This window comes from Filicampus tigris, chromosome 9 (assembly GCF_054856515.1).
Source record: "Filicampus tigris isolate MCC_2025a chromosome 9, RoL_Ftig_1.0, whole genome shotgun sequence".
Taxonomy (NCBI): Eukaryota; Metazoa; Chordata; class Actinopteri; order Syngnathiformes; family Syngnathidae; genus Filicampus; species Filicampus tigris.
Genome location: NC_141225.1, coordinates 6,779,891 through 6,799,593, shown reverse-complemented (window position 1 = coordinate 6,799,593; position 19,703 = coordinate 6,779,891). Strand labels below are relative to the sequence as shown.

Sequence of the window (19,703 nt, the reverse complement as noted above, 5' to 3'; positions counted from 1 at the left end):
TCCTGTGAAAAACACTTATGTCCATTTTTTTTTTCAATTTTCTTATTTTTACATGAATGGTGTTTCCGTGTTACCGACATCGCATTAACGAGACAATTAAAAATGTTCCCAAAATTGGACATACGTTTTTCACAGGGCAGCGATGATATATTACATTTACATATGTAAAAAACACTAACTGGAAATAAAACAACTTCAATAGCTCAATTTGTAGAGCAGAGGACTGCAGGTTATGACAGAATGCCTCAGGTTATGTTCACACTGCAGGCAAATGCAACTCTAATGGGATTTCTTTAACCCTCACTCTCTTTATCTATATCTACTGTGTGTGTGCGTTAAGATTTTTTTTGCAATACGACCTCAGTCCAGTATGGACCGACCCCAAAAGCTCAATATGCGCTCCATATGGGTGGGGGAGACGTGCTTGGGCGGAAGACTGACAATTGTCAGCAAAATTGTTTTGAGTAACAGGACTGACTTCGCATTTTCATTGACTTTAATTTAATCCCATTTAAAACATAAAGCATCACGTGAACATATGTGGTGACAGTAGTAATTCAGCTATGCAGACGGTTGATCAATTTTGTTCGACAATGACCCGACGTCTCCTTTAGTAGACGTCGCCATGAAATGAGGAGCTCGCAAAGCCATGCCTGATTTCCCCAAAACATTTCTACATCCTCTCGCATCGCTCCTCTGTAGATATGAGATGATTAAAAAATGAGCCCCTTACACTGGACCATATTTACTTCCAACACTTCGAACATGGCAAGTATCTAAACCGCTTTATCCTCACGAGGGTTGCGGGGGTGCTGTCTTCAGGCAGAAAGCGGGGTACACCCTGAACTGGTTGCCAGCCAATCGCAGGGCAAATTGCAATATCATTTAAAAGAAAATATACTACACCAGCTGCTACATTAGGTTAAATATAAGCAGCATTCATTGCTAAGTTACACAGTAATGTCAATCAGACAATGCATATTGCACTTAAATGATGAAAATACAGGTTACGCTAAATCAGATTAAGTTTAAATATGTTATGATAATTTTTTGGTTATAGGAGAAGTCACAGACATTTGTTACAACAAATGCTGCCATTAGCACTTTTTGAAATTTGTGATACACGTAAACAAGGTTGCCTTGTTACTTTAATGAAATCAAAGAGTGAACTATAAATCCTGACTCTTCCTTGAGTTATGGAATTGTTTTTTAAAAAAAAGGTACCAGTGTTTTGGATTAAATGTAAGCCATTGTAGTGATGCATCGGAATCGAATCGAATCGTAATCGGATCGAATCGTGGGCCTCTGAATCGGATCGAATCGTGAGGTACCCATAGATTCCCACCCCTAATAATCAGTGTGCTGTGTGAGCAGTGAGCTGCAGCGCGTGGCCAGCTGATGGCAGCAAAGTGCAATCGCCGACATTTCTTGGAAAGGAGGAAGTTCCGCTTGCCAAATTTACAGTCCTCCCTTCCCCCACCACGACAGTGTTGACAAACACACCCAGACCAGCGAGTGGCAGCAGTTAAATAACTCTGCCTGTTTGAGTGCGTGCATGTGTCTGTGCTTATGTCACAGAAGCCGCCGCTCACATGATTCCTTAAATGTCAGCGATTGACGTGTGACTCAACTATGCTGCTTGACCTCCACTGAAGCGCCCGGCGTCCAGGTCACATGGACCTTGTGTATATTTTCAAAGGTCGACCGGTGTCAAGTAGCGCAGGGAGTTCTCAAACCTTTTGGGTGTAGGGACTCCTGACAGGGAATAATTGTTTCCATTTTTTAAATGCCAATTGAAAATAACTACCATGCTGCAACTGTGCTTGAAAACAAAAACAATGAGCCATTAAATGGTGAATCTATTACGAAATCTAAACAAATTACTTGCCAATGAAACCGATGAAAAAGTCAACCGAGGAGGCCTCCAAAAACTCCACTGATGTCTTAAAACAAATGTGAAGTGAACCTCACGGTTTGGCCTTCGTAAGTAAGACTTATTTTTGCAATGTTTTTGGGAAGCCAGCCTTCATTATTCTCTGAAGCAATAAGAGTATTAAAAGGCATGAGGAAGCTGAGGCAGTCTGTGACAGAGATGAACTCCTCCGTAACAGAGTATTTTTCTTAACATTTTTTGCCTGCCAAGTTTGAAGCGCACACGTTATGTAGACGTTTTTCTACATTTAATGTTACAAATAAGTACGTCTTCAACATTTTGGATCCACTGAAGCACTCTCATCCTCCTCCTTTTCTAATAACAGTTTTGCGTTAGTGCCATGTGGTGGAATGTTAGTAAGTTCCTCAATTTGAAGTAAATTGAGGAACTTAATTTAAACAAAAGTAGCCATTTGCTACCTTGTGGCATCTAATATATTGAAAACGATTTTAGGCGATGGCGTGAATTGCTCATGGATTTTCTGTATTTGCCTCAGGACTCTAAGCCCCTTCTCAGTCGATAGCGGGGATTCACTGTTATACTACCATAGTTTAATGAGGGAACAAAATCATATTTTTATAAGTACATTTCAATGTAAATTTGTGCCTTTTATTTTGGAAAAGACATGTATTCTCTAAAAAATGAACTTTATTCTTAAAAAAAAAAAAAGCCAGTTGTTCTTGATAAAATTGGACTTCAATCCTCTAATAATAGACCTTTTGTTCTTTCGAAAAAAAAGAAAAAAGGTTTTATGCAGGGATATCAGATTTTTGGAAAGCTTTTAATAGCAGCAACACTAAAGGTAGGCTCCTCCCAACCTTGGGGTACCCTTAAGTGGTTTATCATTTTGCTAAATGAAGGCATGCACATTTTTAAATGATACGTAATGTATTGCAAATTATTTTGCGGACCCTAAAGCTGCAGCTAATAGACCAAAGTATGAGACCCACAGGACTAGTGTCAGACTAGCAGGCCTGTCATATACCTTCTGGAGGGAGGCTGGCTGCTCTTAGTTCGGCTTATCACTCCGCTTACAGATACTTGTTATCACATAGCGTCCCTATGCTCATGACCTTAAAAAACCCCTCTCACCTATGCTGACACGGCAGTTTATTTTGTTTTTAAATCCATCCCTCTCTTGACGCGGCATTAGGTAGGGCTGAAAGTTTTTCACAGTTCCTCCTTGACCAGGTTTGAGTGGGTAAAACCACAAGAAGCCATCAGACCAGTATGTGCAGGGAGAATGCAGCATGCTTGACAGTTGGCACGCTGCCTCACTGACATGCGCTCAATCACATTGGCTTTTACCTTGGTGCCTTAACCGTGAAAGCTGTTAAAGGGATCAGAGAGCCGACACGGTCCATTTTTCAATAACAAGCTCCATTTATGTATTTTTTTTGTCAGGAAAATGATATTAGCTTGCATTTTAACTTTTATCAATTTGTTTTGGAAAACTCAGTATAAAACGTGTTCAGGAACACCTACAATTGAAGAGCAATTTGAGCAATTTTGCCCTCTTTGGTTCATGTTCTCTCTCAGAAGTGGTTTTTGCCTGGCTTTTTGTAAAGAACTGATTTAATAACGTGGTGACTGTCGATACATTACGGTCATATTCTTTGGCGAGACCAACTAAACGCATCCCTTTTTCATACTTTTCTATTATATCTTGCTTTGCTTGTATGGACAAAAGAAAACAATTTTCTATTTTTTCTTTTCCTCGTTTCTAATTCACGTAAAACTATCGGAACACCAGTGGTATTTTTGGCAGGCATTTTAGATGTAGTCTTAGTCTTTTGGACGAAAATGCTTATTATATTATATTATAGTTTTCGTCACATTTAGTCATTTCTATTAGTGATAGTTTAAGTCTAGTTTTAGTCGACGAAAATTCAAAAAGGTTTTAGTCCGTATTAGTTAAAAATCGGCATACAAGGTTTCCAGCCGATAGCAAAGACTTATTCATCGACTACTAAGGATTACAAACAGATAAAGTGGTAACTGGAATCAATGCTCATTGCTCCAAAATAAGCCTAGAACCAAAACATTTTATTTGGCAACTGTTGTGGCTTTATTTAACTTAAAGCAACATAAATAAACAAAATAAAAACGTTTTATCAACATGTGGCTTGAGATTTGTCATATTCTTTCCACATTCACCGTTACCGCTGTCTACAATGCATCGTGTCGTTCTTTCTGCTGGGTTGCACAGAAAGTATCTCCATATATCTTTCCTTCGTTTCCGACCACCAAGCCCATTTGGTGTCACTGTCGCCATGGTCCGTCAAAGGAAAGCATGTCAGTGTGCGTGAGCCGAGACCAATGACCGCAGACCTGTTCGTGTTTTGTTGTGCCGGTGTGTGCAACGGTGTACGCCCCGCGTGCTGTCCCGACGGTGGCCGTGCCCAAACGAGAATAGGTTTCACCAGCATTGCAATTTTTTGAAAGACTACATGTACAATAAGAAGGGATGTGAATAAATTTTGAATCTGACGGACCACACACTAACAATTTAGTCCTGTCTAGTCACCAAAAATTCATGTACGTCACGTCATGTTTTCGTCATGAAAGAGCCACGTTTAGTTCGTCATCGTAATGAAAAAAAAAGGGGCGTTAGCAAATTATTTTCGTCATCATCATCGTTGACGAAAACAACACTGCGGAACACCTCATGGCCCGAGGGGCGAATGACGAGGACGCTACATAGACATATCTATCACATATATATCTATCTACACACATAGACACATACGGTAGAGGTCCCTCTTAGCCAATGGGATGCCAGGAAGATGCTACGTAATAGCCAATGGCAGAGCAGCTATGAGTATGTTGCGTTCAGGAAACTCTGGAGCTGCGAGTAGCAGCCCATACTGTATTTTTACCTTTCGTATCCTGAAATTTCTTTCGTAACAAGAGGCAATATTTTCCTGTTGAGGCGTTTTGTAACTTCAACATTTCGTATGAAGAGACGACCGTAAGTAGAGGTACCACTGTACATTTAAAGTGTTAGCTTGACTTACTTTTTCTCCAAGGTCCACCCTTGCGCCGCCTGTCCAAAAATTAGGTGCATTAAATGGCCATACTCGGCTGAAGGGACGGCCTCGCTGGAAGTTCGGTGCTCTTAAATCTTTCCAAGTCCAACTCTGACATTTCGACAAGCCGACCTCCGGGGCTTGTATTTATCCGAAATTGACACACACGGGCCGGCCCACTCGCACGGCTACGCCGCTGTATCTCTGGCTGGACAGAATTAAAGCGTTCGCTGTGACGAGACCTCCTCTGTAGCAAACACGGCGCTACTCACTGGCTGACCGGTGGCGGCGTGGAGCTAACTCCTACTCGAGCAGGCAGCTCGTCCGAGAAACGAACCCTCATGTATGGACAGTAAGAAATAAATCTCCTTCTGCTAACTTTGACTGTTAGCTATCAAAAGCTAATTCTGCCTCGACTAGCCGTGGGAGCTAGCGGGAGCCAACAGCCATGGCTGCCATGGGAAAATAACAAAAGCGTTTGCATCGCTAAACGTCTGAAAACTACGATCAATTGACACTAAAATTCATATGTGCAATCCTGGTATTGTGCTCTCTAACCAGTAATTAAAAAAAAAAATGTAGAAAAACAATCAGCACAATATGTTTGATTTTGTGGAGGTGGTAGTGTTTTTTCCCCATAGGAGCTCACATTTGATGTTAATAAAAACTAAATATTGTGCCGCCCGCTTTTATAATTTCACAATTTGAAATGGAAAAGAGTAGAAATGTGCAAATGCATTTTAGAGGCAATTAATCACTTTCAGATACTAGATGACAACAGAACGTGACAAACCAAGACAAGGAACAACACGGATCAAGCCTCCCTGCGATGACGTTGACAGCCTGAGATGGGGAAGAAAAAAACATAACAAAAAACGCCACAAAAGTGGGCGGGCCAATTTGCGGCTTTGGTCATCACAAAAAAGCCCATAAATCACTACAGATTCTTTTAGGGAGGTAAATTTTAGTGCTGACATTTTTTTCATGTCTCTACCTTGATAGAGGAAAATACATAAGACCCTTACTCTCCTCCACAGTTTCAACTTGACTGCAGCACTGTTTTCTTGTTGCCATTGCTCTCCTTTTGGGCTAATATTTGCCTCCTCCACTGGAAAAAGTAAATACAGGAAATGCTCATTTGCATCCAAAGTCTCCACTTGGCTGGACTGCTCCGATTTCTTGTTGCCCTCAGTCTACTCTCTGGAAAAAAATGTGTCTCTGTATCACGGAAATAGTAAACACAGGAAACCCACATTGTTTTACAGCAGGGGTGTCCAAACTCGGTCCTCAATGTCCGGTGTCCTACCTGTTTTCCAGCTCTCCTTGCTGCAACACACCTGATGATCGTTAGCTAGCTTGCTAACGATCATCAGGTGCGTTGCAGCAAGGAGAGCTGGAAAACAGGCAGGAAAGCGGCCCTTGAGGACCGGAGCTGGACACCCCTGTTTCACAGATATCTTCCACTTGGTTGGACCGCTCCGTTTTCTTGTTGCCCTCAGTCTCTTTTCAGGATAAAATTTATGGCTGTAACATCGCAGAAAGAAATGTAAGAAACTCTCATTCTCCTCTACAGTTTCCACTTGGCTGGAACGATCCCATTTGTTATTGTCGTCAGTCTCCTCTCAGGAGATAATTTGTCCCAGCACTACGGCAGAAGAAAATACATGTACAGGAAACCCTCATTCTTCTCCACAGTTTACACTTGACTGCAGCCCAGGTTACTTGTTGCCCTCAAGAATCTTCTCAAGATAAAATTTGTCTCTGTCAGGGGGCAGGAGTGATAACAGGAGATGTCATTCTCCAAAGGTCTCCACTTGGCTTGTGCTCCAGTTTCTTGTTGCCCTCTCTTCTCTGGATTTTATTGGTCTCCTCACTACGACTAATTCTAATTCTCCTCCAGAGTTTCCACTTGGCTGCAGAGCTCCAATTTCTTTCTGCCCTCAGTCTCCTCTCAGGATGAAATTTGTCTCAGTTCTGTGCCGGACAGTCATTCCCCATTTTTGTTTTTTGATGTTTGTTAGCATGTCTTAAGCTCTTGTGTTCAATAAGGTGTAGATTCCACAGCTTTACCACTTAAAAACAGCAATCTGAGCTGAGCCGCAACCGCCAAAAGAGCTTAGAATTAGACATTATTAAATCCAAGAATACTAAGAGGCTCAAGTGGGACAGAGCGCCAGCCACTCTTGGTAGTGGAGATGAACATTCCTCTGCCGTGTCCCAGCCAAACTGCACGTAAACGTCCTGACTGACCCCTGGCTTGTGTTACTTTCAAAGAGGGCCGCGCAGGCCCATCCAGCAGCTGGCAACAGGAAGCACACGGCCTGAAAACAAGATGTGCATTCATGCTGCCGGCCTGTTAGCAGGAGTCGTCCGTGCTGGCGGTCAGGTTGTCAAGGTGAGCAATGTATAACAAAGTGTGTCGAGGAAAAAAAAAAAAAAAACAACATCTCTTGCAGTCACGGTAGATTTGGTGTGTATCCGCTAATGTATCCGCTGAGTTTTTAATTATGACGTCCATGTATCGTGGCCACTGGATGTTGGGGTTCATTCATATATTCACAGTTTAGCAACTCTGTGCTGCTCTCATGCAGTCTTTTAATGCAAAGTGAAAGTATACGGGACCTCACTGTTGCAAAGAAATTGTTGTGGTAAATCGATATCCTCTTACTTGGTCATTAATACAAAGGGATTATAAGTGAATGTGTCAGGGAACTGTTTTGCAACCTTCACGTGACCACGCTTAAACCCACGATTGTGTGTATAAAAAACACACACTGTCCAAATCCCCCTTCTACTCCCATGTTGGCATTCGCACCGCTTAGATCCATGTGGTCGAACATGTGCTTTTTTTCCCCCCTGTTTTCACTGTGCCTATAACTAACTTCTTCAACCCAAGCGGATTAACAGTCCTGGAACAAGCCCCTAATGCCGTTCCACATGTGAAGACATCCAAGGCAGGGAGATTTTTTTCACACTAAAATGAAAGATAAATACGATTTGACTGTCTGGATGCTAAATTAAAGTCTGAGTCACACTTTGGAGCAAGAAGAGTCTTTGAAAAATATCAATACATTCATTACATTATACATGATTTTTCCATATTAGAATCATGGGTGAGCTGGAGCCTGTTCCAGCTGACTTCGGGCAAGAGGTGGGGTACACCCTGGACCGGTTGCCAAATCAATCACATGGAACATAGCGTTGTCGGGCAGAAACGCTGTATGTCCAAATATGGTTAAGATTTTTTTCTCAAATCAATACTGTTGGTCGTCTCATAGTTTTACACATAATCACCAATTATTTTATGAAGTAGTGTTGAAAATGAACAGATAGTAAGGGCAGAGCGGCATGCACGTACGGTTTAATTATTGCCGTGTGTGTATACCATTCAATCAATCATGTGTGTGGCAGCATAGCAAAGAGCTGAGGATCCAATCGAAACAAAAGGTAACTAGAGAGTTGTAAAGAGGTTGGGCCTGTCTGGCGACACACCTGAGACCCTGTGTGCTGTGAGGCCGCAGGGTGCGCCCAGACCAACGCAGTCTAACAATCCCACACAAATTCACTCTCAATATACATCTTCCCGGATATTGGCTCCTTTATTAACCTCCCATTTAATAAACTTCAAATTGACTCGTAGGGGAGGGGTCATGAGAATGTTTTCTTACTACCTGCGTTGCCCTGGGAACAGGTGCCTTTTCATTTCCTGCAATAATCCTCGCCTAGCCTGCTGTCAGTCAGTCCATTTTAGGGCACTGTTTTACACAGGAATCACCCGAAGTCTGTTAATATAGATGTCCTTGGAGCTGATAAGCCCTAATGCAGCTATTATTATCCCTCTGCTAAGTCCACCCCCTTTTCCACTCTGTGGCCCAAAGCTCAGCAAGTCACAGGCACGGGACAATATTGCAGACCCAAAATATTTAGGATTTCTCCTTCATAAACATCCATCAATCCATTTTGTGTACGTATCCTGGCTCGAGTCACGGGTGAGTCGAAGCCCCGCCCAGCTAACTTTGGGTGAGAGGCACGGTACGTGTTCAACAGCAACTTTGTAATATTCTTACCTTTTGAGGCGCATTGATGACGCCTGTGTTGTACCCAAACTGCAGGGATCCGATCACGGCAGTCCCAACACACAGCATCAACGGGAGTGTGACTTGCTGCAAGGGGAGAGAAATGGGAAGTGATGTCAGTGGTTCCATAGGTCAGAATTAGGACTCAATAAAGAAGACATTGAATACATTTTTAATCACAATTTAAAACCATTCCAAGGTATCTTAAAGGGAATATTCTAGGTTGTGGTGAAATTAGCCAGTGGTGGCTGTGTGCAAGCACCATTCATTTGCATTTTGGATGAGCAGGGGTGGAAAATTTCTCCGGTGGGAGTCTCAGTCTCCAATAACACCACAAAAAGGATCTATCTAGATTTGACGCTCGTCTCTTTTTTTAGTCAGCAGAAGGAGCAGAAAAGTTGGCACTGAGTAGTCACTCGCTTCATTGTATGCCCGCCCTAGCTGTGCCCCGATCATTATGGTAGCTAAAGCCATCCTCTGCTCTTGCATGAGACAGACCTGACCCCCAAAACAGCTTGATTTCAACCAGAATGAAACAAGTGCATATTAAGTGTCCATCTTTCTATCCATCTGTCCATCCATTTCTCAATCAAAATCCGTCTCATGAAAATGAGTAACTGCTCATCCTGGCACCATCAACTTCTTGGGTCAATGTAAGATTGCTTTGTCAAGTATTGCTTTCATTACTACGATACAGTACAATACAATTTTATTCAAGGAAAATGTGAAGATCTCCACAGGTTGGACCTTGACTTATTAGATACTCACAGGCTGATTATAACTAGCACAATGAATGCAATGTTTGAGAAAACATTCCAAACAGCTTATATCACAGTCACGTTATGCAACACCTAAATAAACTATTCCAGTAGATATCTTTGTCTTAAACCGAGAGGTGCAACTCTCCATGCAATTGAGGTAAACTGTAAATTGCTCCAGGGGCAACCTCCAGATGCCTATATATTATTTGCTTCTCTCCCAACATTAGCCCCCATGGAGCCGAGCAGCTTAGAGCATATTACCCTCATACCTCAAATCTAATAAACCAGAGAAAAGCATGTTAATTTCCTTCATGTCGGACAAGCAAGCAACAGCTTCGGGAACAACTCGTCACAGTCACATATTGGGCTGGAATTGATCACACACTGGCTAAATGAAATTCCCTCATGTGTTCCACAGCACCATTGACGATCTGATAGTTGACGAGCAATGAGGGAAGTATTTTGAAGAACATCTCCAACCCATGCTATTGTTCACCTTGCACTAAAGAGACATACACATTTTCAAGGTTCCACTGCACACAATGAACTTGAATGAAGTAGATTGGACAGTGCCGGAAGAATGTCATCTCAAGGTTAGTTACTGGCGTACTTCCTGTTTCAATGGATTGTTTTATATTCCATTAGTAGGGTTGGGAGGGTCACTTTAAAAGTGTATTTCGATATAGTTACTAGTTAACTGTTAGTAAAGTACCATATTATTAAAGTAATGTAACGTGAATACTTAATTACTTTTGGCCAGAGCTGGGCACTTGACCCTTTTTTGCCTGTCTGACCACGACCCTCCACCCTTGACCTGGGTTGCCTTCCAGCCGCGACCCTCCGGCCATATTCATAAACATTGTCAGCCCACGCCCCGTCCACCCCATCCCTCCCCCCCCAAAAAAAGTGTCCGTGATTGACGCCGCCGCAGGAGAGATGCTAATGGCAGAAGCTTTTTAAGGATCATTAGCTGGCTAATTCACGATTCGAACCCACTGTGGACACGCTTCAAAATGCGCCGCTAGTACTTTACTACTTACCCAACTGCGTGTGCTTACTTCCATTGCGAGCCCCGGGGTTGGTTTTGTCGTATTGTATAATTATTTGGGTCCAACACACGGCCAGAAGTCACATTCAATGAGTTATTTATTTTCCACACTTCCCTTCGTTCACGGCCTTCAAAATAAAAGCATACCAGCAAACCACTATACACAGCAGGTTTGCTACGGCGTATTTCCGGAAGTAGAAGAGGCCAGAAGAAGTGCATGAACTCCACCTTGACGTGGCAGCGTCATACTTGAGTGCTTAATATACTCCCGGACACAAGTTGTTTTGAAACCGTTAAGTTCCAAGTCGGGGGGTGTCGCTTCAAAAAGACAGCGACAACAATGGATATCGTACCTGCTACAACCATAAAGGGCCGAGATGAGTAGACTACGCATTTCATTTTATTGCCAACCTAGTTTGCTTTTGCTGGCGCAACGAGCTGCGTGCTGCATTCTCTCTCTCCTCTCCGTGTGGGAAACTGTATGTCATCGCAACATGTGACATAAAGGGCCGATCAGAGCAGCAACAATTCCTGATAGGTGCGTGGCATGTGTTGCAGACCTGTCGCCAACAGCACAATGCGTCGGTCACGTGAATCAATGCGGCAGTTGTCGCTCGCGCCGACGCGGGAGTAGAAAGAAGCCTAAAAAGAAGCCTTTCACTGAGTAGGCTGAGATGAAATTTGGCCGCCTCGCGACCACGTCAAACGCATGAGGACCGATTAGTGGGCCGGACTAAAATCCACTTCTGGTCATGCTTAGTCATTTTAGTCATTTTTAAAAATTTGTCGCCCAACCGCCCCAAAAATGGGCATCCAGCCCGGCCGGAGGGTCTGACCAGTCGGGCCCAGGGCCAGACTGCCCGGTTCTGCTTTTGGGCCATATCTAATATGTAAAAAAAATTTTAAAAAAATAAATAAATATACAAACAAACATCTTTACAATATACATTTTTACATATTTGTGTTTTTTTTAATTTCATGAATTGCGAGGCAGACGTGCTGCATCCATGCTTGCACACCATGCTTCTTGATCGATTTCACAATACCTGTACAATTAAACGCATCATCCAGTCATATAGGTCTCTTTGTTCTAGCAGGCATGAGCTCCATTGTTGTTGCTGTCGCTTTCTTTGCTGTTCAGCAAAGTAAAAACTTCGACCAGAATTGAAAAGATGACGTATTAAGCATTTATCATTTACCATCTTGATCACATTGGATTTTTTATCTGTTGGACTATGGCGTGTTCTCCATGGGGGCGGAGACTGACGGGCTGACAATAGAAGGACTGGCGGACCGGTGAAATTTACTAGTGATAACGCGGTTAAAATAATATGACAGACGGACCGACTCACAATTGCTGTTTGGCTTGAAAAAATGACAAATTGATGATGACGAACGGGTGCCCAGACCGCTGACGGATGACGGACCTGCAAAATTGTGTAAATTGCCCACCCCTCTTATTGGGCCTAGAAGAATAGAATAGAACTCATGAGAATTTAGAATAGAATTTGTGGCCTAGAAGCGGATCCACAAGTGTTAATAGTCAAACTTTTATGCAAATTTCTGACTGTATGTTAGCAGCGTGTTTAGCACTGTCATATCAAAGACAGAAGGTTCGCAGTTCAATTCCAGTTTGGGTCACTTGGAACACCCAACATTGCGGCCTTTCGCGTTAAAAATGAAGTACCCACTGTTATACTTATGTCACAATTATGGGTGGCTAATGTCACATATTTTAAACAGAGGTAGCATAACAAGTATGTCACGGTATGCAAGGTTGTGACGAATAGTAGCAATACATCCCACAAAAAATGTAATCCATGACCAGGTATAAAAGGAGCTTTGTGGCTTATGAAGTCATCTGCGTTCAAAACCATTTTTTTGCTCACCCTTGACCAATTAAAACTTTGGTTATGTTCCTGGTTAAACAAAACAAACTTAAGGAAACTAGATACTTTTAACTCATTACATCCCAATGCCATCTATGTCATTTAACAATGGGTCTGAAAAAGTCTGGTACTGAATGAGTTAAGAAGCAATTTTTGGGACAGTGGCAGTCTGCGTGACACGTTTTTGTGAGGGCCATGGAGAGGAGGGATAAAAATCAATAATTTAGAGAATGCACTGTGACGTGTGCTATAAAACATTTTAAGCCACTCCAAGCCAGCCTACAAGGATGTGTCATGTTATAAAACACACCACAGCCTTGTTCAGTATACTTTTGGGCGTGAAGGATTTTGTGTCTTAACGAGCCAACGATGAAGTGACGATGATAGACTCACCTACGTATAAAAGAGTTTCAATGAGCTGCTTCTTCAATAAGCAAAGAAATCTTGTCTTCGTGGGAGAAGCCATCGCTGGCTACGTGACGGCTGGCTCGCCCTGGGGAAAGGCTATAAATATGTGCAACTACTTCCTTCAACGCTTGAATACAGCAAGCGGGAGAATCGCACACAGAGAGGACTAGAGAAAAATCGACCAGCTTTACCTTTTACCTACATACCAAGACTCTACACGTGTTTAATTTGGTCTGACATAAAGTCAACTTTGTTCTAGCCGAACACAATATTCTGGAAAGGAAATGGAAGCTTTCTTGGCAATATAAGAGAGCACATGTATACATTGTCCAGTGGATGAAGGTAATACTTTTAACTCCATGTCAGACTTTTGCTGCGTCTCCTCTACATGCCACACAGGAAGCAGCGAGTGGAAGATTCCTATACTCTGTCTGTACACGGGGCAGCAGCATCAGAGCATTTAGGTGTTCAGGGAACAATGATGTCACACCCTACATGCAAATATATCATCCTCATTGCCTAAAAGGAAGCCGGTGTGTGCCTTCATCATGCCAAACTGCTAAGACGTGCTTTGAGTAGTTGTAATTACTTTTAATGAGGTGGAAAAGTGTAGCCAACTCCAATAAACATTTTAACCTCCAATTTTTATTTGCTTTATACGCATTGCTATCAGCCTTTGATTAGATGGAAATGGCACAAGGCACAATACAGAGGGATGCTTTGTTTGTATCGTGGCTGACCATTGGTTGGCTGAGCATACACAATGTCCAAGAAAGAACTATTACATCTATAATCACTTCAGGAATCCAGCATCTTATAAATAAAAGCAAGTGGAAGCCTATGTGTTGTAGATTCTCTTACTGTAGATTAGAGACGAGATGGGACGGGACTGAAAAGCCACTCCCGTGTCACCCTCTACTGTAGATGACACAGTCTGACTCTACCATGCAATCGCTCTGCTTGTGAAGTTAACCATGTGATTTTGTGGGGGGACAGTCATTACTGCAAAATACAAACTGTGTTAAGAGGCTGTTAATACTCAGCTCTCCACAGATGCTAGACTCTTCAGATGGTTAACACCAATACAGGAGTGCTAAGTGAGTTTTGCTGTTTTGTGTTTGGGACCCCTAAAATACATTACCTCCAACCAGGGTACATAAGTTTTAAATTAGTGAGATTTCACACATATTGGAGGTCACAGGCGTGCTGGAGCTTATCCCAGCTGTCTTCGGGGTACACCCTGAAATGGTTGCCAGCCAATTGCAGGGCACACAGAGACAAACAAACATTCACACTCACAATCATACCTATGCCTATGGACAATGTAAAGTGTTCAACTAACCTACCGTGCATGTTTTTGGAATGTGAGAGGAAACCGGAGTACCCGGAGAAAACCCACGCAGGCATGGGGAGACCATGCAAACTCCTCACAGGAAGGCCCGGTCCGGATTCGATCCCACGACCTTTGCACTGAGGCAAACGTGCTAACCACTCGCCCACTGTGCCACCCTCCCCAAAAAGGTGATGAATTAATTGGGCCTAAAGAAAATCTCGGAGAAAATTTCAACATACATATTCTCACAATTTAAATGTGATCAAACTTTTTTTTGATGAAATTACCCCCCGAAAGAAGAAATAAAATGTGTGTGTTCACATGAAAGCAACATGACCAGACCACATTCACTATAATAGCAGCAGAGGAATTGGAAAACCCTCGTGGATCATATAAGTCACATGTTTAGGAGCATTTTGGCCACTAGGGATGAAACAAGTCCTTGAGTAATTCGAGTACCTCAAAGAAAAAAAAGAAATGGTAAAGATTTTTTTTTCCTTCCCTCGGCTAACAGTTTATTTGGTGTGCGCCGTCATTTAGACATCTCAAGGAAGCTGCAAGCATACAGTACTCATAATGTAACACACCGCCAACGCAAATGCTAACTTCAAAATAAAAGCTTACCAAATAATACATTCAGGCCAATACAATCGCCTTAGTCGGATTTAATTATGAAGTTGGCCAATGTTGCGGCGTGACGGCTACCTTGACTTGTGTTTTTGGTTTGTCTTTTCATAGTTTTTAATTACCACTACATAGTTACTCCCTACAGCAACACAACATCCCAAAAATCATATTCTGCAAAACAATCCTTTCAGTGTCTCAAATCTGTGATCCGATCCAAACCGTGAGTTTATTGATCTGTTGCACCACTAACTACAAGGCTGCTTTAAAGTCCCCATTTAATGCGCTTAACCTATTATTTCAAGACAGTACGAGGACAGACCAAAAGTGAATGCTGATGAAAGCAGCTTTGATTGCACTTGAACTCTGCTGGGAGCCCCCTAAGCTTTGCCTACAACAAGGGTGGGCAATTCCGGCCCTCGAGGGCTGGTATCCTGCCTGTTTTCCATCTGTCCCTGCTGCAACACACCTGACTCAAATGAGCATATAATCAGCAAGGTCTGCAGACGCTGGATAACGATCCTGATCATTTGAATCAGGTGGGTTGCACATGGGTGACATCGAAAACATGCAGGATACCGACCCTCGAGGGCCGGAATTACCCACCCCTGGCCTACGAGGACTCTATCACGTCCCTCCACGGGCCGCTACCTTCGCGATCTCAGTTTACACATCTGTGCGGAATCCAATATGTGATCCTCTGCAACTTCACCAAGCTCAACACTCATCCTCCTGACCTGCATTTCCAAATACTCTTGTTTGCTTTGGCATGTGACTAAAGCCTTCGTCAGCTTTCTGATGTATGCCCAACTTGAACTACTACTACTACACAAAAATACATTATTGACACATGTAATCAATTTTATACTACCTTCCTTCATAAGTAGCTGATTAAAACCAATCTACATTCAGAGAGGTCAGCAAAATGTACAAGGGAAAAACAACCAATCAATCTATAGTTTCACAAGGCCACGTGTAAAACAAGTACCGGTACCTCCAACGTTCGCATGAACTGTTATTCAAAACACTGAATTATGAACAGGTCAAAACAGCAGTCCATGTAAGCACAAACCCTTCAGGCCTATGGTAGGAAGTAAAGAAATGTGAGGAGAACATCTGCACTTTATTTGGAGTAAATTCGAGATACTTTAAATGGTGGCAGCTGTGTGCCAACTCCCATTTAACATGAATTTGAATGTGACTGGTTACTTAGCAGCCACATACTTAGTTAGGAGAGGGGTCTGCAGTGTGCACACTTGTTCAACCACATTATCGCAGTTGTACATTTTTACATCCCTGTTTAAAAGATTTCCTTTTTCAGTTGAGCTGTCCAGATGATGGGTCACATTAAATGGTGGAAAACATTTGAAACTGTTCATCTTATTTTTTGGGGGGGGGACATCACAAAATCCTGCCATTTGAATAGGTGTGTGTAGACTTTTTATATCCTTTGACAAAAGTGTTTATGGTTGTTTTGTTTTTATTAACCAACTTGGACTTTGTTTCAAGCACATGGTGAACAGTAAAGGTCGTTTCTGCTCAAAATAGTTTAATTAATGCATAACCTGGTTGATTGTTGATTTCAATATCAAGTATCAATGCCTTTTGGTGAAAACATCATGTTTGACCTTACTTATTGTGCTTGTTACAAGCTGAGAAGAACATAAACAGGTGCTTTTCAACATAGGTAGCCATTATTACTTGCCAGCATATGGCATCCACTTGAACATTTAATTGCAGATTGTCATTTCCTATCCCTTCTTCTTGAGAACAGAGGCCCCAAAATACAGAGGAATGTCATTTGTGCGCACTAGTGTGCCAAACATTTCTTGGTAATCGTAGTTATTCTAGAACTTTCTTCAAATATTATGGAACAATGAGCTTTTTTGACTTGTGAATAATGCCACCACAATTTCTAAAGCTCATATCAGCTTACGCTTGTCTATGTAAATTGAAAAGGCAATTTAATCCTCCGACAAACTAGAGGGTCACATGTAGCACCAATCAAAAAGAGCTGTGCTCTTTGCTCGGCGTCGCTAAAGCAAACACTACGACCTTGGTGACAGAGCTCATCTTAAAATAAATCTTGTGTGTGTGAGAAGTAAGGGGTCCTTCGTGTACTCTCAAGAATTGCTGACTCTGTGGACAATTTCACTTGAGGAATACAGTGATAGCGCTTGTTCATTCTACAATAGATTGATCTCTTTAGGTCTTATTGCAAGTGCTTCACTCACAAAGGAAGGCAGCACATCAAATAGAAGGCGTCGACTTTGGTGGCTTTGCAACCATGTGCGGAGGTTCAAGAACAACGTGAGCCGGAGACCGATATTACAGCACCTTGTTGTCCAAATAAGCCGAGCCAATGGTACGTTTAACCCCAATTAGCGTTTTATTCGTTCCAAAAAGGGGAACACAAATAAAGCGTTGTTAAGAGTTAAGCTGGGGTGCTGGCAACGTCTGGCTCATTAGTGATGGTACCATGTCAGGTGTAGGTGTGTTAAACGCTGAATGATATTGACAGAACACACCTCAGAGAAACAACAGCTGCAAAGTCGGGCTGTCACAACACTTGTCAAAGCCGGCCTGAAATCAATGTACAGATGTACAATTGCAGCTCTGAGATCAACTTGCTGTAAATGTTTATTGACTTTCCCCAGTGGCAGAAATGAGAGCTGCAGAGACACACTTGTGCTGTTTGAAAATGCATCGGCTGGCTCTTATTGGATTGATGTAGTCTATGGCCTCCCAGTGGGCTGATGTGTGGAAATTGGGACAGGAGATTTCCATCATATCCATAGCAAACGTCCAGCCGATGAGGACAATTGGGGTGGGAGTACAAGGCGCTCACAGGGGAAACGTGCAGAAGGCTAAAGTAACAACAGCTATGGAAACATTTAGAATACTCTTCTCTTTTCGGGGCGAGCTCCAGTGCTCTGGAGTGCCCTATCTGCAGAAATTAGAGCCGCTACCTCTGTAGAAATGTTTAAATCTCAACTTATTTTTATGCACTTGCATTTACTTTAAGTACATGTAGGCCTGTTTTACTGCGCCCCCATCCCCGCTTCGAGAGGGGGTTAGGTGACAATGAACGAATCGAATACTGCTTTTCGAATTCTGCACCAACTGTCCGGGACAAGATCTGAAGTGGGCCACCTTACCGGAGGCATTGCTATGGAGAATTCTGCATCTACTGACCAGGCCGGATTTTGAGGAGTACCCACTTCTACGATGACATCTTTCTACAGCGCTTCATCTTGTTAAATGGACTCTCAAACTGTTCTAGTTAATAGTGTGTAGCACCAACCGCATTGTGTTAAATGTTGCCCTCATCTGTGGTCCTGTCTCAAGCTTTCTTCCAACCCTCCTCACGCCCCCCATGCTTTTATAAATACGTTTTTCCTTGTCTACTTGAGGGTTTAGATGAGGGGATGTCAATAATACTTGTCAACTGTTGGCTTGTTGAGACTCTTTTGTGATTGAGGACTATATAAATAAATTTGACTTGGGGGCTGCGTCGCTACACCACAAAATAACATTGTTTTATGGTGTCTCGTTGCATTTCCTGTCTGAGAATGTGAGGATGGTGGCGACAAGCTGCGCTATTTAGTCAGTGACTAGACAAGAGTATTATCAGACACTAGATAAAAGTCCTGTTTAGTTTCACAACAATAGGACAAATGCAACGTTTTTGAGTATAAATAAGGTCTCAGATACCTTGCCTTTAGACCATTTGGAGTGATTCAACTAAAGTTTTCAGTTGACAACCAACTTTTTAGCATTGAAGTTGTTTTCAAAGCTGCTTGTTGATTTGTGAGCTGGACAAACAACCATTAGCATATTTCTACATAACTTTAATGATGGGTAGTGCACGGGTGGTCCAAGAAAGAAACCCATAAATAGTGGTACAGAGCTGGGAAGCCTTCATTCATCCATTTTCTATACCGCTTATCCGGTTCAGGGTCCCGGATGAGCTGAAGTATTTGCCAGCTAACTAGGCAACAACAGCCAATCATTTCTGGTTGTCAGTCAATCATAGGGGACATACACAAGCAGATGACAATTCACATTCAAGAGTCACCCTGTCACTGAGTGGTAACGGAACCCAGGCTGCCTGCACCAAAGTGAGGTGACTGAATCGCTACACCATCAGTAACCTAAAAGGTAATTTAATTTGTCGGTTTTCTTCATATATTTCTCAGAAAATAATGCACAAATACTAAAAGACAAAATTCCAAATTAAGTTTGTTCTAGTTTATGTAGATTTTTCAATAATAAAATACATCACTCAACGACAGTACTTGACAGCAGGATATTATTGTGTTTAAGCAAACATTTTGCTACTAAACGTTTTGCTACTGATTGACATGGTCCTACTTCAGCTGCTAATAAAACTGCTCACCAAGACTTGAGGACAAATTTATATTGAAGCACCAATAACACTGCGTCCGATAACTTGCACAGTTAGTTTTTAATCTTCAATAGCAGGTCTCCCCTACCCTCTGCAATCATACGCAGCTTGTAGCATATGACAATCCCGTGTATGATATGCAATTTGCAAACATTAAAAAAAAAAAAAAAGAGCCAAATAAATGCCTCTGTGCA

General features: G+C 42.3%; 1 protein-coding gene across 1 annotated transcript in view; it reads right to left on the bottom strand.

Moving 5' to 3' along the window:
• slc2a1b (solute carrier family 2 member 1b) overlaps window positions 1–19,703 on the bottom strand; it is a 31,341-nt gene that overhangs the window by 9,676 nt on the left and 1,962 nt on the right. The window contains exon 2 of the mRNA XM_086039549.1: window positions 9,030–9,125. Within this exon, the coding sequence (XP_085895675.1) occupies window positions 9,030–9,125 (96 nt within the window). The remainder of the gene's footprint in view (window positions 1–9,029; window positions 9,126–19,703) is intronic.